Here is a 23432-nt window from a genome sequence, read left to right as displayed (position 1 = left end):
CCGTTGTGCCATCTTAGAGCAAGTCTAGTAGAACCCTCAAACCCTCAAATTCTGGAAAATAACCGCTTTTTTACAGTTTTCGTCGACAAAACGACGTAGACTAGAACCCTTAAACCCTTAAACCCGTAAAAAAATTTAGAGGTCGAACCTGTAAACGCCCTCGCAACCTGTAGAAGTGAGGGTTGGGGGGAGAAACTGTCCCCGACCTGCACTCCACTTCCTCTCCAGCGCGGGAGGGAAGTTTCAGCTCCCACCCTCGATCCGCTGCCGCCGCCGCTCCGCTCCGGCCGCCCCTCCGCCGCCCCGGCCGCCCCTCCGCCGCCCCGCCCCGGCCGCCCTCCGCCGCCGCTTCCCCGCCCCGCCGCAGCCCCTCCGCAGCGTCGCCCCGTCTGCCCCGTCCGCATCGCCGCCACTGCCGCAGCGCCTCCCCGTCCGCAGCGCCGCGCCGCCCCCGCCGCCCCTCCGCAGCCCCGCAGCCACTCCGCAGCCCCGGCCTCCCTCCGCTGCCGCCGGCCGGCCCTCCGCAGCGTCGCCCCGTCTCGGCCGCCCCTCCCAGCGCCGCCTCCCCGGCCGGCCCTCCGCAGCACCGAAGTTTGAGGTACCCATTTTTGCTTTTTTGCTTCATTTTTACATTTTTGCTTCATTGGACATTACTCACAATTGTTGCCACTCACATTGTAGATGGACTCGTTGTCCGATGCGTCGGATTGGTCGTCATCCGACGATTCGGACCTTGACGAGTTGTTGCAGGACGACGACGTTGAGATGATGAGCCTCCTCGTCGACGTCCAAGCGTTTGAAGACCGCTTGAAGCTTATGGATCAGAGGAGAGGGTCGACGATGGGGCGACTCACCAGCTACCGGAACCGTGTTCTCGGACACGAGCATTTGATGCAAGACTACTTCGCGGAGGTACCTACATACCCTCCTCGTCTCTTTCGCAGAAGGTACCGAATGCGTCGTAGTTTGTTTGTGAAGATTGTCAACGATTGTGAGGCTGCCTCCTATTACTTTAAACGTCGTAGATCCGTCGCCGGTATCATGGGGTTTAGTGCATATCAAAAGATATCGGCGACAATGCGGGTACTCGCTTATGGCATACCCGCGGATTATACCGACGAGTATCTTCGCATTGGGAAAGATACAACCACGGAGTCCGTCCGTAGGTTTGCCAAGTTGGTCATCCGGTTGTATGGTGAGAAGTATCTTCGGGCACCAAACGAGGAAGATACAAAGAGATTAATGGAAATGAATGAAAAAAGGGGATGGCCGGGAATGCTTGGTAGTCTTGATTGCATGCATTGGAGGTGGAAAAATTGCCCAAAGGCATGGCACGGAATGTATTGCGGTAAAAGCCGTGATGCTACCATTGTGCTTGAGGCCGTAGCATCGGAGGACACATGGATTTTGCATGCATTCTTTGGGTTGCCGGGCACACTCAATGATATCAATGTCCTCAATAGATCTTCATTGTTCAAAAGATTAATTTCTGGGGATGCTCCAGCTTGCAACTACAAAATCATGAACAATGAGTATTCAATGGGATACTATCTCACCGATGGCATCTATCCCGAATGGGCAACTCTTGTGAAGTCCATCAAGGAGAAAAATGGGGTGCCGTTAACAAGAAAAGAGGCTCATTTCACCAAGGCACAAGAGGCAGCGCGCAAAGATATTGAGAGAGCTTTTGGTGTTTTACAAGCAAGGTTTGCCATAGTTCGGGGTCCAGCTCGGTTTTGGAACAAAAAAACCTTGGTGAACATCATGAAATGTTGTGTGATTCTACACAACATGATCCTAGAGGATGAGAGAGGGTTAAACCTCCCTTGCTTCTATGATAATGTTGGTACCCATGTGCAACCGGAAAGAAACCCTTCTCGCATACACGCCTTTCTTCAAGCACATCGCGAGATTGAGGATGCAACCATTCATGGTCGTCTCCGGGATGATCTAGTAGAGCACCACTGGCAGTTGGATGGGCGGCGTACTGGCCCATGATGTATGTTTGTTTTACTTTTCTATGTCCTATTTGATTCGAACAATTGTTGTAATTTGCTGAAACATTGTTTTATGTTGTTATTTGCTCAAACATTGTTGTAATGATTTGAATGATTATTGTTTTATTCGGTGTTGTAATAATAACTAGAATGATTATTGTTTTATGTTAAATGTGATTGAATTTGTGATATGTCATATGATGAAATGTGATGAAATGTGTGATATATGAATGACAGTTTTAAGGTTTGGGGTTGGGGCAAAGACTAGAACCCTCAAACCCAACCCTTATAACAGAATATTCCGTTATAAGGGTTGGGTTTGAGGGTTCTAGTCTTTGCCCCTGTTTTTCAACCCTTAAAAGTATCAAAAATGTGCAATTCTCGACCCTTAAAACTGATTTTTGTTTTAAGGGTTTGAGGGTTGTACTAGACTTGCTCTTACCGTGCGAGACGGGCCTATTGGCACCGGCTCGCCGTGCACCACTGCGCCAACTCGCCGTGTCTGTCACACCCGTCGGCACCGGCTCGCCACACCCCCACGCCTCTCCTCGGTCGAGCGGCCCCGCGCTGCTCAGACCTCACCAGAGGGAAAACGAAAGGCCCTGCCGCCGTCGCTGCAGCGCGTGCCTTGCCCGGCAGCGCGTGCCGGTAAGGAAGGGTTTTCTAGCGGCTAGGGTTTCACCTAGGTCGCCCGGGTGAGGGACGACACCGGCGCGATCCCGTCAAAGAATATTGGAGTGAGGGAAGTTCGCCTACACTGGATGACAGCCAAAGCCAACATAAAAAAATGTTGGTAATCGTTTTTTGATACTTTTAAAAGACCATGTGCATTTTGACGGGGACATCTCTAGTGACATCTATTTCCTGGCATCGTACTTCCCCAGTATGTACTGCACCAGTTGAAATTAGTGATGGGCCTTAGGTCCATAAGAAAATTTCAGAAAATCTTCAAGGGCCCATGTAGGTGGTGGCATGACAAGGTGGTGGGAAGTTTAGTCCCACCCCGCTAGTGGAGGAGAAGTTGGGCCACTTTATAAGGGTCTCTCTTCCACATGCTATTGAAGACTAAGAAGAGAAGGCGTCCTCGCGCACTCCTCCTCCGTCGCCTGCCTTGCCACGACACGGGTTGCGGGAATGAGTGAAGCTCATACTTACGCGTTTATTTTTGTCGATTAGGAACGGAGAATACGTAACGGTCACGGCACGATCCGAGACGTCGGATCGTGGGTTGTTACCGACTCGGACGTGGGTTCGGCCCATGTCTCTCCGCACAGCCGCCTTTATAAGCTGGCTAACGCCTACCCTAGTCGTCACGAGAATCAGATCACATCTGCCTCACGCGTTCGTTCCTTTTGCTGCCGCTGCAGCCGGCGACTCCGTCCCGTTTACCGCGTACACGGTCGACGAGAGAGCAGGCCTCCGAAACCCCGCCTCTCCGGTTCCTGTACGGGAGAGGGGCGATTAGGTTTTTGGAGAACGATCACGCGACTGCTCGCCTCCGTCCGTCTTCTTCGTCTACGTCCGCGTCGTCCTCGTCATCGCCATGTCTTCACCATCCGAGGCCGATCGTCTCGCCCTTGAAGGTGAGAAGAAGAGGGCAGAGGATGCTGCTGCTGCTACGGCCGCGTCCAACGTTGCTGCTACGGCCAACTGGACTATTGAAGGGTATGACTCGTTTATCCTCATGTTCTTATTTATCCTAGCAGTACTACTTGCATGCATAGATATATCAACTACTCCCTCCGTACCTAAATATAAGTCTTTTAAGATATTTTAAATATCAATATGCTAGTTATTATGTGGATTAATACACTCGGAAAATTGCCTATTTACTCAACAACCACACAGTATGTGGCTGCAAGGTTGCCATGGAAAATGCATTAGTGCCAGACGGCTACTGCTCATCTGACCTGGCCTTCTAAGCAGCAAAGGTCGAGATTTTCTTTTTGGAGAGAAAACAAAGATAGAGATGCCTGCGTTAGACTTATCGCACATATCCCAACAAATGGGAAGGTCTAAATTCAGTTGGAAGCGGGCCTATATAAAGACTGCTCCTGAGGTTGAACCGAACATACAGCAAAAAAAAAAAAAAAAGGAAAGAGAGACTGAGACAAACATACCAAAAAAATTGTATGTTTTCAATCACAACGGTGTAAAACAGTACTCGAAAGACACATCAAAATTCCCCCAAAAAGAGTAAATCGGCAATATCAACTTTCAATGAAATCAGACAGCGATTCAGTCAAGACTGCAGACTGGGAACTGTGCCTATCGGATCTCTCCATTCGCTATGGTCTTGACCTTGCATACCCCAGCCGAAGTTGTGAACGGAACATCTTTGTAGCACGCGACAAGCTCACCGTTGCTGTGCAGATCGGCGGACAACTTCTCCCAGGTTTTGCTTTTGGCATTAAGCGAAGCCTCGGGCTCACCAGAGAACCCGGCAAAGGTCACCCTCTCCCCGACAGCAGCGGATTCTGGAGGCTCGACCAACTCAACCTAAAATTTCAAATGTCAGCTTCCACGAACCAAACTGGCTGCTGCCACTGTACTTTCGTGACGCTTTATCAAACAGAGAGCGCATGAGCGGCAAATATGTTCCTTACCTTTGAGTGGTCCTCGTTCGATGCAGCCAAAACCATAGCATGTGACTTTATACCGCGCATTGCCACCGGTTTAAGATTGCAGAGCACACACACTTTCCGATTCTGCTCATCCATACCAGAAATTGCAAAATTAGGGAGGCAAGACCGCCACAGCATACCAATGTCGTCACTAGAAATGATTCTAAGAAAGACAGACCTGCATTTCCTCAAGAGGGATGAATTTGACAAGGCCGCTAACCACTGTTCTTGGTGCCTCTTCTCCAACATCTATCTCTTCTACGTAGAGTGAATCTGCATCTGGATGCTTCTCTGCTTTTCTGATAAGCCCTACCCGAATATCCAGCTTGGCAACTGAGACATCCTCTGCTGTCTTTGATTTCGAACCACCAGATTGTTTCTTCTTTGAACTGCCCTCTGGATACGAAAACGAGACATGAAAATTTGACAATGAACTTCTCGAATTATGGAATTGGTTCAGCAGAAGATAACTCAAGAGGACTTTAAACATGGGGAAAATGCCGCACTATGCATCAGTGTTTTCAAGAAAACATACAAATTGCATACAACTGAGCCACAAAAAAATCCTGTTTCTAGATTGCCACAGAAAAAATAACTGTTCTCCCATGTAATTCATGCAAAAAAAAAACATATAGTAAGAATTTCACAAGTACCAGCTAATTTTGTGCCCTTGAGCTTTTCACCAACTTTCTTGGCCTCAGCGTCAGCTTGTGCCTTTGAGATCCTCTCAGCTTGGCTGCCAGCGAATTTGATCCTAAACGCCTCGACTTCTTCATCTTTCTGCATTATTTCAAGTTACGAGATATAAAAGCATGGCCAACTAACAGATTTCTTTTAAACAAATGCAAATACACACCAGTTCCTTAAATAGAGGGACTGGCTTTCCTATTTTGTGTCCTGCTGATACAAAATCCCAGGGTCTTTTAGCCTTGGCAGTTTCTCCTTTATCGTCACAGAATGACAGATCTTCATCTGGGGACATATTTAATTGTCGCAGCACCTTGAAAAAGAAACATAAGAGTGAGTTCAGCCAATGGGGGTCTATTAACAGAAACTCTGAAGCATGAAAAAGAGGATTATACTTCTCTAGAAAAGGAAGGCATAAAAGGCTCCAGCAGACAGGCAAGGAGATAGACAACACCAACTGAAGTTTTCATTACGATGGCACATGCTGCTGGATCTTCCTTATAAAGCCTCCAAAATTGGCTCTCCTGTATTCAGTTAGGAAAGCAAAGATATAACAGTGTTATTTAAGAACACAAATGGAAACCAAGACAAAGAAATATATTTACTTGCAAATATGCATTTCCATCACTAGAAATCGCCATTGCACTCTTCAGTCCTTGTTTCAATTTAACCTGTAGCAAAAGGCCAGAGCATTCTGTTTCAAATCCTCGTAGCTGGCACAATGAAACAACACAAAACTAGACAGGATACAGGAACTTGTGCCATTTCACAAGGTTCAAATAAATTAATGACCTTTTCCATTGCTTCAAGATATTGTTCAACCCATTTATTAGTTTTTTCTGCAAGTGCGCTGGTCAATGTATGTGACTCGGCATTAGGAGCATCAGGTATGATGGAGTCGTATCCAGCTCCTACCAGAAAAGAAGATCAAAAATCAAGTTAACAAAAGTGCGGAAGAAAGGGGATGACCGGATGACGATATAGTATGCTAGCAAATCACAGATAATCAAGATAAACTGTAAGAGAAAATAGAGAAATCAACTGATAATACTTCTATACAGTTAGATGGCAGGTGCAAGATTCTCCCATGACTAACCAGCTGGTTTTGCAACGAAGCTTAACACACGGTTGATGAAGTTTCCCAGGTTGTTCAGCAACTCACTGTTCAATTTAGCTTGTAAATCAGCCCAAGTGAACAATGTATCTGATGCCTGAACACCCAATGTAGAAGTCACATTAAAATATTACAATGATGTCATTATAAGATATTTTAGATCCATAAAACAAAATGTCTATACAAACCTCAGGGCGGTTCATAAGCAAGTAGTATCGCCATACTTCAGACGGAATATTAGTAACCTTCGCATCATTGCCGAAGACACCAATACCATGACTCTTAGAAAATTTTCCTATAGATGCAAGGAATATTTAGCTATTAGCAAGGGAATAAACACACATAATGTGTCAATATCATATACTCCCTCCATCCCAAAATAAGTGTCTCAACTTTGTACTAGCTCTAGTACAAATTTGTACTAAGCTTGAGACAGTTATTTTGGGACGGAGGGAGTATGAATCTACTTCAAAGTAATTTGAATCAGGCCCATGCAAAACAGTGTCTCGATCTTACTGGACCATATCTTAGTCTATAGGCTGCTTAGCCAAACAAAAAGGATAATAGATGCCAAATGGCATAACCCGATGTCTTCAAGCCATTCATCCAATTTCATGATACTATTCTTTGGTGGCAGGAGAACAAGAGGGCAGTCGTGAAGCATGACCCATAATGAAAACAGGACCCACTGCTTAATACAAAGCAACAATATACATATACAAACCTACACAGGTAGTCATTCTGGGCACCGGCGAAGAAAGAGAAGTGTTAAGGTTCAGAAAGGTGTCGAGTACTTCTGCAGCATGAAGTGCATCACAATGCACCACAGCTCACAGTGCAAACATGGGCCAAGTACCCGGCAATATGCTATGGTAAAAGAAATTGGGCTTCGGGAAGACCAGGTCCAAGAGCCTCTGCAATTGCAGGGGAGTAAACGGAACATGTATTTCTATGGTGTAAACAAATGCAGCTGGATATGCTTGACTGACAAATCTCTTGAAAGTCAACAGAAATTTCAGCTCAGGTAAACAGGAAAGCATTGAGCAAATATGAATGAATAGCATGAACTGTGTGTGCCAATCAAGCATTAGGTTCAAACAAAAAATGTGGAAAGTACCTGCTTCATAGTTCAAATATTCAGTAACGCTTATGGTCTTCATCATTGTCCAGTTTTCACCAGTTCCCAGTAGTGTTGAAGGGAACATAACCTGAAAATTACCTTCTAACAAATAAGTACTTCATGGAAGAAAAAAAAAGTACAGGCATCCTATATATAGTACGTAAGAGGCTAAGAGAGTCATCCCCACTAACTTATTTATCTCAAGATGCAAGCATGCCACCTCACCATACAATTATGAATGGTATAAGGCCCACATCAACATGCAATCATGCATAGGAAAAGACCCAGCACAGCATTCAACCATGCATGTGAAAATGTTTTTTATTTAATTATTCTATTTATATTCAAAAAATATTGCTACAACTATAAAAAAAGGGCAGACCAGTGCATGTAGCTCCCGCTTGCGCAGGGTACGGGGAAGGGTCCGACCACTTTGGGTCTATTGTACGCAGCCTTTCCCTACATTTCTGCAAGAGGCTGTTTCCAGGACTTGAACCCGTGATCTCATGGTCACAAGGCAGCAGCTTTACCATTGCTACAACTATACATAATCAAATATAATAATTCATATGTATTTATAATATTTGGTTCTCATGTTATCAATCCGAATTTTCATCAATCAACTCCCGCAGCAACGCACGGGGTATCCTCTAGTTATCATACACATAAGCTATCCATACATTTCAATACAACTTGCATTAGACTGGCTACTTAAATGACAATTTTTCAATTTTGAAAGCACTAATTACTTGAAACGGAAGCAACCTTTTTCGAGCTATAACAGGAAATTCGTGCCAGAATTGGCTAAAGCACATCAAATGCAACTGACTCTTAAATACGGCGTTCGTGTGTTTGCAGCTTTTGTGTGATTTAACTATTAGTTATAAAATAGAATATTCTTATAAAAATAATGTCGAACAATCACAGTACTCAACTGAATAGAGGGTCAAATATTCAGCAAGAAATCATAATTTTCAGTTTTCAGTCCTATTTTCTGGTGAAAAACAAACCCAATGGCTGGGAGTACTATTGTCCTGACTTAACAGTTGAACAAACTTAATTTACAAATATATGCACTAACATAGTTCTGTTTGGATGGTATCCAAAACTCACCCTACAAATTATTTGGTCGTAGCCAAAACTTTGTTATTTGGTTGGATGGTTGACAACATTTTTGGCTTGCCAATGCCTCTTTGGCAACTCTAGTTCATCTTGCCATATTGGCCAACTCATGAGCAAGCAAAAGTTTGACCAAAATTTTGGCTAGCAAAATGTTTGGTAGGGCTATCTTGGAATAAACCAGACATGAAGCCAAATAACTGCTAAATTCGTGCGCTTGAATAACTAAAGGTGTTTGTCATATCATAGGCATCATACCGTGTGAAATGGCACATTATCTTTACCCATGAACTGGAACAACTCTACATTATCAGGATCCTTCCACCACTTCTCCCAATCAGGCGTATATGATGCTGTGATAGATATGTACCCAATTGGTGCATCAAACCAGACATAGAACACCTGCAAAGAATCACAAATGAGAAATAAGATAAATGCATAACAGCAGAATATCTTGATATCTGATATGCCCAAACCTTATCTTTATACTTCTCATGTGGAACAGGAACTCCCCATTTAAGATCTCTGGTGATACAACGTTGCTTTAACCCTTCCTTCAACCATGCGTTTGTTGCTTGAATAGCATTTTGACTCCACATACCAGCTACTGAAGTGTTGTTAATATAGTTTACCAACTTATCACTCAATAGAGGAAGCTCCAAGAATAAGTGGTCTGTGTCGCGGATACGTGGAGCATTCTTACAGACCTAAAAAATAGAAACAGAACAGGAAAGTTTATCATACTCAGTTTCATGAGGTACACACCTCGTGTGCTCAAGTAAATCATAATGATACGCTAAGCACAACTAAATATGTTACAATAAGTATTGTCGGTTGTGCATGAGGTACACACCTTGCACTTTGGATCAATTAACTCAGTTGGGTTCAACAATTTGCTGCAGTTTTCACATTGATCACCTCTTGCCGCTTCATAGTTACAACCTTCTGTCGGACATTTCCCCTCCACGAGCCTATCGGCTAAGAATCGTTCACACGTGTCACAATAAAGCTGCAAAGCAGAAAGATAATGTGTAACAGAAACAACATGTAGAGATGAATATATACAGGACCGGCAAGGAATTAGCTGTACCTGCTGCATGGTATTCTCTGTGAGCCATTTGTTTTCCATCAGTTTATGGAAAATTGCCTGGCAGACTTCTGTCTGTTCAGGAGCCGATGTCCGCCCAAACTTGTCAAACTTTATGTCAAACCACTTGTAAACCTCGTCATGGATAACATGGTACCTGCATTTTCAGCCGGGAAAGCTTACTGTGAATAAAATGCTTTCATTATTCATATGAACTATCAAAAATCACTAGCTAGGTGTGTAAGCATATCACAGGTTGATAACTGAAACTGTGCGTATGTGTGTGTACCACAATTCAAGGCAGTGTTGGATAGATTTTATAACAGTCAATTTCTGAATCCCGTGAGGAAGAAACCAAAATTTAACTAAAAAAGCATCGAGAGGTGAAGGCTCTCTCACTTGTCGCAGATCTCCTTGGGCGAGCACTTCTCCTCCAAGGCCTTGGTCTCGGTGGCCGTCCCGTATTCGTCCGTGCCGCATATGTAGATCGCGTTGTACCCTCGCAGCCGGCAGTACCGTGCGAACACGTCGGCGCTGAGCACGCCTGCAGATGACGACCAGAATCAAAACCATCAGATAAACAAAAGGGCGGGGAACAGTGAGAGCTCGAGGCAACAAAATTGGGGGAGATAGCACAGCAGAAGGGGTGCTCACATCCGATGATGTTCCCCAGGTGCGGGACGTTGTTGACATAGGGCAACGCACTGGTGATGAGGATGTTGCGGCGGCCGGGGATCGGAAGCTTCGGTGGTGGCGGCGGCGGTGACGCCATGGGGAGGGGCGAGAGGTTTAGCCGTTTAGGGTTAGGAGACTTGGGGCTTGTTCCGTCTGCAACAGCAAGCAATCAAGCAAACAATCATCAGATCTCCAGCAGCAAGCAATAGCCAAATAGCAGCCACACCGGCAGGCCTTGAGGTGGATAAACACCACGCAGCAGTAGCGGCGGCGGCGGCGGCACTCGGCAGCTGATTCAGCGACCATCACGGGCACAAACCCAGCCGGCGGCAGAGCAAGTCGCCGCCGCTCCGTGCGCTGGTAACACCTAACCCTAGGTGGCCGGGGAGGGGAGCGGGAGAGATGGACTCACCTCCTGGCCGGGATGTAGCCGCCGCCGTCGACGACCACCAGGGAGCGGGAGGGAGGGGCTCACTTTCTGGCTTTTCGTTCGGCAGCCTCGTTTCTCGCCCAGGTCGCTGGAACGGGCCGCGCAAGGCTTCTTTTTTTTTCCTCAGCAGCCTGTTGGCCGTGGAGAGCCAGCTCGGGAGAGGATGCAATCTTGGGCCTAAAACCCGGTGAGTTTGGGCCCAAGGATGCAGTTCTTTTTTTCCTTTTCTTCTCCGATTTAGCAGTGTATAGAGAGCGTTTGCCTGTGTGAAAAATTGTGTATTCTTGCAAAGAAAATAGTTATGTAAAAATAGAAAGTACATCCCCCAAGGGAGTAACATGAAAATTATATATCAAAAACACCCACAACGTGATTTTATTTCTCGTTACTAGATAGAAGAAAACGTTCGGTGTATGTATAGTCGTATCGGTGGTAGATAGGACTTGAGAGAATATTGATCTTACCTTTTATCTCCTTGTGGGTTCAACACTCCATAATTACCATTTCCATCTTTGTAAATTTCTATGATGATTCTTAGCACTTGGGGATTATCATGTGCCCCCTTGTGGGCCCCTCATGCACTTTCTCGACTTTGTATTCCTCACGTATTCGTGTTTTACAAGATAAAAAAATTATTATTATATACTCCTCGTTGTTTTTGACCATTGTATCACAAGTTTCTCCTATGTTCTTGTTTCAGGCTATTTTTCTGACAGATCTAGTGTTGGAAATATGCCCTAGAGTTAATAATAAAATGGTTATTATCATATTTTCTTGTTCATGATAATCGTCTATTGTTCATGCTATAATTGTATTAACAGGAAACAATAATACATGTGTGAACAAATAGGTCGCAATGTGTCCCTAGCAAGCCTCTAGTTGGCTAGCTCGTTAGTCAATAGATGATCATGGTTTCCTGATCATGGGCATTAGATGTCATTGATAACGGGATCACATCATTGGGAGAATGATGTGATAGACAAAACTCAATCCTAAGCATAGCACTAGATCGTATTGTTCGTATGCTAAAGTTTTTCTAATGTCAAGTATCTTTTCCTTCGACCGTGAGATTGTGCAACTCCCGGATACCGTAGGAGTGCTTTAGGTGTATCAAACGTCACAACGTAACTGGGTGACTATAAAGGTGCACTACGGGTACCTCCGAAAGTGTCTGTTGGGTTGGTACGAATCGAGATCGGAATTTGTCACTCCGTGTGACGAAGAGGTATCTTTGGGCCCACTCGGCAGAACATCATCATGAGCTCAATGTGACTAAGGAGTTAGTCACACGATGACGTGCTACGGAACGAGTAAAGAGACTTACCGGTACGAGATTGAACAAGGTATTGGTATACCGACGATCGAATCTCGGGCAAGTTCTATACCGACAGACAAAGGGAATTGTATACGGGATTGATTGAATCCTTGACATCGTGGTTCATCCGATGAGATCATCGTGGAGCAAGTGGGAGCCACCATGGGTATCCAGATCCCGCTGATGGTTATTGGCCAGAGAGATGTCTCGGTCATGTCTACATGTCTCCCGAACCCGTAGGGTCTACACACTTAAGGTTCGGTGACGCTAGGGTTATAGGGAATTGTTATACGAGGTTACCGAAAGTTGTTCGGAGTCCCAGATGAGATCCCGGACGTCACGAGGAGCTCCGGAATGGTCCGGAGGTAAAGATTTATATATAGGATGGATGGTTTCGGACACCGGAAGTGTTTCGGGCATCACCGGTAACGTACCGGGACCACCGGGACCACCGGAGGTGGCCCCGGGGGTCCACCGAAGAGGGGCAACGACCCCGGGAGGCTAGATGGGCTAAGTGGGAAGGGAACCGGCCCCTAGGTGGGCTGGTGCGCCCCCCCACCCAGCCCATGCGCATCAGAGAAAGGGGAAGGGGGGAACCCTAGGCGCAGGGGAGGCCCAAGGCCCACCTAGGGCGCCCCCCTTTCCCTGCCCTGGCCGCCGCCCCCCTCCCATCTGGTGGCTGCCGCACCACCTAAGGGGAAACCCTAGGGGTGGCGCACCCCTCCCCTCCTCCTATAAATAGAGAGGGGTTTTGGCCCTTGGGAGACAGACTTCTCCCTCTCCCTCGGCGCATTCGTGCCCTTCTTCCTCCTCCTCTCTGTCGGTGCTTGGCGAAGCCCTGCCGGGAGACCTCGTCTCTCCATCGACACCACGTCGTCGTGCTGCTGGAGTTCTTCCCCAACCTCTCCCTCCTCCTTGCTGGATCAAGGTGCGGGAGACGTCACCGGGCTGCACGTGTGTTGAACGCGGAGGTGCCGTAGTTCGGCACTAGATCGGAATCACACCGCGATCTGAATCGCCGCGAGTACGACTCCATCAACCGCGTTCTAGTAACGCTTCCGCTTAGCGATCTTCAAAGGTATGAAGATGCTCTTACCCCTCTCTTGTTGTTGGTCTCTCCATAGGAAGATCTGAATATGCGTAGGAAAATTTTGAATTTATGCTACGTAACCCAACAGTGGCATCTGAGCCAGGTTTTCTATGCGTAGATTCTATGCACGAGTAGAACACAAAAGTTGTGGGCGATGATTTGTCAATTTGCTTGCCGCTACTAGTCTTATTCTTTTCCGGTGGTATTGTGGGATGAAGCGGCCCGGACCGACTTTACACGTACGCTTACGTGAGACTGGTTCCACCGACAGACATGCACACCGTGCATAAAGGTGGCTAGCGGGTGTTTGTCTCTCCTACTCTAGTCGGATTGGATTTGATGAAAAGGGTCCTTATGAAGGGTAAATAGCTTTGGAATATCATCATTGTGGCTGTCACGTAGGTAAGAAGGCGTTCTTGCTAGAAACCCAAATCAGCCACGTAAAACTTGCAACAACAATTAGAGGACGTCTAACTTGTTTTTGCAGGGTTTGACATGTGATGTGATATGGCCAAAGTTGTGATGTTGCATGTATGATGTATGAGATGATCATGTTATTGTAATAGGTTTCACGACTTGCATGTCGATGAGTATGACAACCGGCAGGAGCCATAGGAGTTGTCTTAATTTATTGTATGAGATGCAACGCCATGTGCTTACTACTTTTACTTCATTGCTAACGGTTAGCTATAGTAGTAGTGATAGTAGTAGTTGGCGTGACGACTTCGCGGAGACACGATGATGGAGATCATGGTGTCACGCCGGTGACGATGATGATCATGCGATGCCTGAAGATGGAGATCAAAAGAGCAAATATGATAATGGCCATATCATGTCACTATATGATTGCATTGTGATGTTTATCATGTTTTACATCTTATTGCTTAGAACGACGGTAGCATAATAAGATGATCCCTCTTAAAATTTCGAGAACGTATTCCCCTAAGTGTGCACCGTTGTGAAGGTTCGTTGTCTCGAAGCACCACGCGATGATCGAGTGTGATAGATTCTAACGTTCGCATACAACGGGTGTAAGCCAGATTTACACACGCGAAACACCTAGGTTGACTCGACGAGCTTAGCATGTACAGACATGACCTTGAATACAAGAGACCGAAAGGTCGAACATGAGTCGTATGGTTGAATACAATCAGCATGAAGTTGCTCACCATGGTGACTAGTCCGTCTCACGTGATGATCGGACACGGGTTAGTCAACATGGATCATGTATCACTTAGATGACTAGAGGGATGTCGATTTAAGTGGGAGTTCATACTTAATTTGATTAAATGAACTTAATTGTCATGAACTTAGTCTAAAAGGTTTGTCTTTATAAATATTGTAGATGGCCAACATCAACCTCAATTTCAACGCATTCCTAGAGAAAAACAAGTTGAAAGATGATGGTAGCAACTATGCGGACTGGGTTCGCAACTTGAAGCTCATCCTTGAAGCAACTAAAAAGGCTTATGTCCTTGATGCACCGCTAGGTGACCCTCCCGCTCCCACAGCAGCCCAGGACATTCTGAACGTCTGGCAAACGCGGAGTGATGACTGCTCTCTGGTCAGGTGTGGCATGTTATACAGTTTAGAAGACGTTTTGAGCAACACGGAGCATATGAGATGTTCCAAGAGCTGAAGCTAGTTTTTCAAGCTCATGCCCGTGTCGAGAGATATGAAGTCTCTGACAAGTTCTTTAGCTGTAAGATGGAGGAGAACAGTTATGTCAGTGAGCACATACTCAAAATGTCTGGGTTACACGATCGTCTGACTTCACTTGGAGTCGAACTTCCGGATGATGCTATAATTGACAGAATCCTCCAGTCTCTCCCACCAAGCTACAAAGGCTTTGTGCTTAACTACAACATGCAAGGGATGGAGAATACTATTCCCGAGTTGTACTCGATGCTCAAGTCTGTAGAAGTAGAAATCAAGAAAGAGCATCAAGTGTTGATGGTCAACAAGACCACTAGTTTCAAGAAGGGCAAGGGTAAGAAGAACTTCAAGAAAGACGGCAAAGCTGTTGCCGCGCCCGGTAAGCCAGATGCCGGGAAGAAGAAAAAGAATGGACCCAAGCCTGAGACTGAGTGCTTCTATCGCAAGGGAAAGGGTCACTGGAAGCGGAACTGCCCCAAATACTTAGCGGACAAGAAGGCCGGCAACGTTAAAGGTATATGTGATATACATGTTATTGATGTGTACCTTACCAGCGCTCGTAGTAGCTCCTGGGTATTTGATACCGGTGTTGTTGCTCACATTTGCAACTCAAAGCAGGAACTGCGGAATAAGCGGAGACTGGCCAAGGACGAGGTGACGATGCGCGTCGGGAATGGTTCAAAGGTCGATGTGATCGCCGTCGGCATGCTACCTCTACATCTACCATCGGGGTTAGTCTTAAACCTTAATAAGTGTTATTTAGTACCAGCTTTAAGCATGAACATTGTATCAGGGTCTTGCTTAATGCGAGACGGCTACTCATTTAAGTCAGAGAATAATGGTTGTTCTATTTATATGAGTGATATGTTTTATGGTCATGCTCCGCTGGTGAATGGTTTATTCTTGATGAATCTCGATCGTGATGTTACACATATTCATAGTGTGAGTACCAAAAGATGTAAAGTTGATAATGATAGTCCCACATACTTGTGGCACTGTCGCCTTGGTCATATCGGCGTTAAGCGCATGAAGAAGCTCCATACTGATGGACTATTAGAGTCTCTTGACTTTGAATCATTTGACACATGCGAACCGTGCCTCATGGGCAAGATGACTAAGACTCCATTCTCAGGAATAATGGAGAGAGGAACCGGCTTACTGGAAATAATACATACTGATGTGTGTGGTCCAATGAACGTTGAAGCTCACGGTGGCTATCGTTATGTTCTCACTCTCACCGATGATTTGAGTAGGTATGGGTATATCTACTTGATGAAGCACAAATCTAAGACACTTGAAAAGTTCAAGGAATTTCAGAGTGAGGTCGAGAATCAACGTGACAGAAAAATTAAGTGTCTACGATCTGATCATGGAGGAGAATATTTGAGTAGCGAGTTTGGCACACACCTAAGGAAGTGTGGAATCGTTTCACAACTGACGCCGCCTGGCACACCACAACGCAACGGAGTGTGTGAACGTCGTAATCGCACTTTATTAGATATGGTACGATCTATGATGTCTCTTACCGACCTACCGCTGTCATTTTGGGGATACGCATTAGAAACTGCAGCATTCACTTTATATGGGGCACCGTCTAAATCCGTTGAGACGACACTGTATGAACTATGGTTTGGCAAGAAACCTAAGTTGTCGTTTCTTAAAGTTTGGGGCTGCGATGCTTATGTGAAGAAACTTCAACCAGAAAAGCTCGAACCCAAAGCGGAGAAATGCGCATTCATAGGATACCCTAAGGAAACTATTGGGTATACCTTCTATCTTAGATCCGAAGGTAAAACCTTTGTTGCCAAGAACGGATCCTTTCTAGAGAAAGAGTTTCTCTCGAAAGAAGTAAGTGGGAGGAAGGTAGAACTTGATGAGGTAATTACACCCCTTCTCGAACAGGATAGTAGCGCAGCGTGGGAAGTTGTTCCTGTGGCGCCTACACCAACTGAAGAGGAAGTTAATGATGATGATCATGAAGCTTCGGATCAAGTTACTATTGAACCGCGAAGGTCCACAAGGGCACGCTCCGCACCAGAGTGGTATGGAAACCCTGTGATGGAAATCATGTTGTTAGACAACGGTGAACCTTCGAACTATGAAGAAGCAATGGCGGGCCTGGGTTCCAACAAATGGCTTGAGGCTATGAAATCTGAGATAGGATCCATGTATGAGAACAAAGTATGGACTTTGGTGGACTTGTCCAATGACCGGCGAGCCATAGAAAATAAATGGATCTTCAAGAAGAAGACTGATGCAAACGGTAATGTAACCGTTTACAAAGCTCGACTTGTCGCAAAGGGTTTTCGACAAATTCAAGGAGTTGACTACGAAGAGACTTTCTCTCCCGTAGCGAAGCTGAAATCAGTCTGAATCATGTTAGCAGTTGCCTCCTTTTATGATTATGAAATTTGGCAAATGGACGTCAAAACAGCGTTCCTTAACGGGAACCTTAAGGAAGAGTTGTATATGATGCAACCAGAAGGTTTTGTCGACCCTAAGGGTGCTAACAAAGTGTGCAAGCTCCAGCGCTCCATCTATGGGCTGCTGCAAGCATCTCGGAGTTGGAACATTCGCTTTAATGAGGTGATTAAAGCGTTTGGGTTCATACAGGTTTACGAAGAAGCCTGTCTGTACAAGAAAGTGAGTGGGAGCTCTGTAGCTTTCCTCATACTGTATGTGGATGACATATTACTGATGGGGAATAATATAGAGATGTTGGAGAGCATAAAGGCCTACTTGAACAAAAGTTTTTCAATGAAGGACCTTGGAGAAGCTGCATACATATTAGGCATCAAGATCTATAGAGATAGATCAAGACGCCTCATAGGTCTTTCGCAAAGTACATACCTTGACAAGATATTGAAGAAGTTCAATATGGAAAACTCAAAGAAAGGGTTCTTGCCAGTTTTGCAAGGTGTGAGATTGAGTAAAACTCAATCGCCGACCACCACGGCAGCAGATAGAGAGAAGATGAGTTATGTCCCCTACGCATCAGCCGTGGGCTCTCTAATGTATGCCATGCTGTGTACGAGACCTGATATAAACCTTGCCATAAGCTTGGTAGGGAGGTACCAAAGTGATCCCGATATGGAACATTGGACAGCGGTCAAGAATATCCTTAAGTACCTGAAAAGGACTAAGCAAATGTTTCTCGTTTATGGAGGTGACGAAGAGCTGTCGTAAAGGGTTACGTCGACGCTAGCTTCGTCACAGATCCGGATGACTCTAAGTCACAGACCGGATACGTATATGTGTTGAATGGTGGGGCAGTGAGCTGGTGCAGCAGCAAGCAAGAAGTCGTGGAAGCATCTACATGTGAAGCGGAGCACATAGCTGCTTCAGAAGCAGCTCATGAAGGAATTTGGATGAAGGAGCTCATCACCGACCTTGGAGTGGTTCCAAGCGCGTCGGGTCCAATGACACTCTTGTGTGATAACACTGGGGCCATTGCCATAGCCAAGGAGCCCAGGTTTCACCGGAAGACGAAGCACATCAAACGCCGCTACAACTCCATCCAGGACCATGTCAAGAGTGGAGTGATAGATATTTGTAAAGTACACACGGATCTGAATATTGCAGACCCGTTGACTAAACCTCTTCCACGAGCAAAACATGATCAACACCATAATGCTATGGGTGTTCGATACATCACAATGTAACTAGATTATTGACTCTAGTGCAAGTGGGAGACTGTTGGAAATATGCCATACAGGCAATAATAAAATGGTTATTATCACATTTCCTTGTTCATGATAATCGTCTATTGTTCATGCTATAATTGTATTAACAGGAAACAGTAATACATGTGTGAACAAATAGATCACAATGTGTCCCTAGCGAGCCTCTAGTTGGCTAGCTCGTTAGTCAATAGATGATCATGGTTTCCTGATCATGGGCATTAGATGTCATTGATAACAGGATCACATCATTGGGAGAATGATGTGATGGACAAGACCCAATCCTAAGCATAGCACTAGACCGTATTGTTCGTATGCTAAAGTTTTTCTAATGTCAAGTATCTTTTCCTTCGACCGTGAGATTGTGCAACTCCCGGATACCGTAGGAGTGCTTTGGGTGTATCAAACGTCACAACGTAACTAGGTGACTATAAAGGTGCACTACGGGTACCTCCGAAAGTGTCAGTTGGGTTGGTACGAATCGAGATCGGGATTTGTCACTCCGTGTGACGGAGAGGTATCTCTGGGCCCACTCGGTAGAACATCATCATGAGATCAATGTGACTAAGGAGTTAGTCACACGATGATGTGCTATGGAACGAGTAAAGAGACTTACCGATAACGAGATTGAACAAGGTATTGGTATACCGACGATCGAATCTCGGGCAAGTTCTATACCGACAAACAAAGGGAATTGTATACGGGATTGATTGAACCCTTGACATCGTGGTTCATCTGATGAGATCATCGTGGAGCAAGTGGGAGCCACCATGGGTATCCAGACCCCGCTGATGGTTATTGGCCACAGAGAAGTCTCGGTCATGTCTGCGTGTCTCCTGAACCCGTAGGGTCTACACACTTAAGGTTCGGTGACGGGTTATAGGGAATTGTTATACGAGGTTACCGAAAGTTGCTCGGAGTCCTGGATGAGATCCCGGACGTCACGAGGAGCTCCGGAATGGTCCGGAGGTAAAGATTGATATATAGGACAGATGGTTTCGAACACCGGAAGTGTTTCGGGCATCACCGGTAACGTACCAGGACTGCCGGGACCACCGGAGGTGGCCCCGGGGGTCCACCGAAGGGGGGCAACGACCCCGGGAGGCTAGATGGGCTAAGTGGGGAAGGGAACCAGCCCCTAGGTGGGTTGGTGCGCCCCCACCCAGCCCATGCGCATCAGAGAAAGGGGAAGGGAGGAACCCTAGGCGCAAGGGAGGCCCAAGGCCCACCTAGGGCGCCCCCCTTTCCCTGCCCTGGCCGCCGCCCCCTCCCATCTGGTGGCTGCCTCACCACCTAAGGGGAAACCCTAGGGGTGGCGCACCCCCTCCCCCTCCTCCTATAAATAGAGAGGGATTTTGGCCCTTGGGAGACAAACTTCTCCCTCTCCCTCGGCGCAGCCCTCCCCTTCTTCCTCCTCCTCTCTGCCGATGCTTGGCGAAGCCCTGTCGGGAGACCTCGTCTCTCCATCGACACCACGCCGTCGTTCTGCTGGAGTTCTTCCCCAACCTCTCCCTCCTCCTTGCTGGATCAAGGTGCGGGAGACGTCACCGGGCTACACGTGTGTTGAACGCGGAGGTGCCGTAATTCGACACTAGATCGGATTCACACCGCGATCTGAATCGCCGCGAGTACGACTCCATCAACCGCGTTCTAGTAACGCTTCCGCTTAGCAATCTTCAAAGGTATGAAGATGCTCTTACCCCTCTCTGATTGCTGGTCTCTCCATAGGAAGATCTGAATATGCGTAGGAAAATTTTGAATTTATGCTACGTAACCCAACATCTAGATCGTCATGTTGTTACAAGACTTAGTCGGGGAGAGTTATGTTTCTTATTTTACATCGAACTAAAAGGTCTACGGCGATGTCGATCCTTACAAGTGGCCAACGGATGAAGAGGAAGAAGTCGATGTGATGTGGATAGATGACTCCAATGAAGAGGAGGAAGAATTCCCTCTACCCCAACCTGAGGATATGCATGTGAAATTAAAGAAATCAAGCCTCCCAAACACTATGAAAGATTCTAAGATCTAATTTACCCCTTTTGTCATATGTAAGAAGACACTCGTAAGCTGCGCCACATAACGTGGGAACTTCAACGAGAGGTCAATAAGACGAAAGAGGAGATTCGTATCCTCAGATAGGAGGACAAGGCCACCACTTCATCACCATCATCGTCAAAGAAGGAAACTTGAGTACAGAGGTATGGGCACCACCTATTCATGTATAAGTTATATTGTTATGGATCGTCAAGTATGTGGTGCTCGCTCATAACCTTTTGCTAGCCAAAACTTTGCACTAAGTAGAGATACTACTTGTGCATCCAAAATTCTTAAACTCAGGTTTTCATCATGAGAGTCCACCATACCTACCAATGGACTGAATAAGATCCTTCAAGTAAGTTTTCATCGCTACAAAAGAAATAAAAATCCTAAATGATAACGCCCACACGTGTAACACGAGGCAACATGGTCCATACGTCTCCATGACCATTCATCTTGCCACATCATATATCAGAATTCTTTTGGTTGTTTGGACTTAAAAATGTTTTATCTCTTCAATAAAAATCCAATTAAAAATCTAATTTCATCATTAAATCTATATCGACGGGATCTTCAAAACTAGATCCCATATTGATATGTTTCAGTGACCTTTTTTGGGCCAAAAGTTGTCATGCTGTTTACACTCAAGTTGTCATAATGTTTACAATAAAGTTGCCACGACATGTTTCATCTAGTTTTTTCACCTAGATTTAAAACTACCATTGTATTTCAACTACTTTTCATGACAATTTTTATTAATTGACCATTGCAAATTTTAGTAATTAACCATGGGAAATTTAATTCATGTATCATGGTAATTTTTAGTAATTCGTCATGGCAAGCTAAGTTTATAAATCATGATATTTTTAGTATTTTGACCATGGCAATTCAGTATTTTGAACATGCAAAATATTTTTTGTATGAACCATGGCAAATTTTAGTGCATGTATCGTGACAAATTTAAGTAATTCTGCATGGCAAGTATAGTTTATGGCTCGTGGAAAATTTGAGCGATTGACCATGCATTTTTAAAGTAATTGGCATCATATTTATTTTTTCTTATGAACCATGTCATGATTATTTCATGGATCATGGAAAAATTTAGTAATTCATCATGGCGAGTTTACTTTATTAGTTCATTTTTATAACATGTCAAAATTTATTTTAAACATAGAAGAAAAACAGTTGAAATATATCATTGCAACTTTAGTGTAATATATGTGCAAGAGACATGACAACTTTTATCCCAAAAAACTCATCGAAACATACTGACATGAGATCTAGATTCGAAGATCTCATCGCGACGAATTTAATGGTCAAAATGGTTTTTCAGAATTTTTATTTAACAGATAGAACATTTTAAAAACTGAAAAGATGAAATTTTTTTGTTAACATCATGAGTTTCATCACTTGTGCATGCATGCTATGACACGGCCCAATTTGTGGTCATGAGGAGTGTGGTCGGATGTTGCTCCCACCACACGTATGGTGGTTATAGGCATCCATAAAAATTGTCCCTAAATATGTATGATCTTTTATTGCAAGGGAAAATGAGCTTCATACGAACTTGTGATGGTGACGCAATAAAGCAACACACTTCATAATAAAGTTCTCTATCATAAGAGGCAATATAAAGGTACGTTCCTTTGCATTAATAGCTTGCGCATATAAAATCAAAAGCGCATGACAACCTCCATTTCCCTCTGCGAAGGGCCTATCTTATAAAGTTTAGTCTTTATCTTTATTTTTTATGCAGGAGTCAATAATATGTATTCTTATTTCAACCTCAGTTACTCTCCACTTGGCAAGCATGATGTGCTAGGGAAAGATCCAAGCATATATATCCAGTTGGATATGAGTGCATGAGTTATTATTGTTGACATTATCTTTGAGATAAATAAGTTGGGAGGTGAATTATTAAACACATATCTTCCTCCGTTTCTGGCTGAAATTGTTTGTTCTAAAAATATGCTTTGAGTGTTAGCAATCATGGAACACTATATGATAGTTAAGTATGTGGAATTTTCTAAAACAAAAGCGCTTACATAGACTCTTCCAAGAAAGATGATGAATTGTAATTGCTTTGATGACTGAGAACATAGTTTGTTAGTTTTCAAGAAAGTCTATTGCTTATACCTTAACTTGTGACTGAATTGTTGCTTTATCATGAGAAGTTTATGATGAATAGTTGTTTTTATAATCATGATCATGTTGTTGTTATGCCCGTTCATTTATCGACTTCTCTCTCTATAAACATGTGGTCATGATTACGTAGTTCGACATTCACTTGAGGACAAGTGTGGTCTAAGCCCGGCGGAGGTGGTACGTCCATTTTGCATCATGTTTCCCTATTATTATTTATAATGTTTTCTTATCAATATTACACTTTATGATGCAATTCTTATGCATATTCTCTCTTAATTTGCAATATATACACGAAGATAGAAAATACGGGCAGCTAGAATTTTGGACCTAAAAGGATTACATCAAATATAGCTATTTTCTAGAGCTCCAAATGACCTGAATTTCACAAAAAAAAATTTGGACTATATATAAAAAACATGAAGAAAAATGTTTCGAAGAAGGTCAACCATGGGCCCACAAGCAGGGACGTGCCATGCACCATTGTGAAGCCCACGGAGGGGGGGCTTCTGTGCCCTTCTTAAGCCATTTGCCCTAGAAAAATAAATAAGAGAAGGCTTTCGGAAAGAAGCATTGTTGTCTCGAGGCAGAAGCTGGGCACGAGCACTTTTGCTATTCAGCGGAGCTATTTCGCCAAGTATACTTCCCTCCAAGAG

The 23432-nt window shown here is 44.8% G+C and overlaps 1 protein-coding gene across 1 annotated transcript; it reads right to left on the bottom strand.

The window, feature by feature from the left end:
* Positions 1-4114: 4114 nt before the first annotated feature.
* LOC123396784 (probable methionine--tRNA ligase) lies at positions 4115-10944 on the bottom strand. Its single transcript, XM_045091611.1, has 18 exons — positions 10836-10944; positions 10403-10576; positions 10148-10292; positions 9752-9905; positions 9515-9670; positions 9138-9368; positions 8920-9063; positions 7540-7630; positions 6611-6717; positions 6405-6519; positions 6101-6219; positions 5914-5979; positions 5704-5832; positions 5478-5621; positions 5275-5401; positions 4800-5017; positions 4604-4705; positions 4115-4496 (listed from the first exon to the last, which is right to left on the bottom strand). Exons 2-18 carry the CDS (start codon positions 10518-10520, stop codon positions 4266-4268), a joined length of 2397 nt encoding a protein of 798 aa, XP_044947546.1. The 5' UTR covers positions 10521-10576; positions 10836-10944; the 3' UTR covers positions 4115-4265.
* Positions 10945-23432: the final 12488 nt, after the last annotated feature.

Source organism: Hordeum vulgare, chromosome 5H, assembly GCF_904849725.1.
Source record: "Hordeum vulgare subsp. vulgare chromosome 5H, MorexV3_pseudomolecules_assembly, whole genome shotgun sequence".
Classification (NCBI taxonomy): Eukaryota; Viridiplantae; Streptophyta; class Magnoliopsida; order Poales; family Poaceae; genus Hordeum; species Hordeum vulgare.
This window is presented reverse-complemented; position numbering and strand designations above follow the sequence as displayed.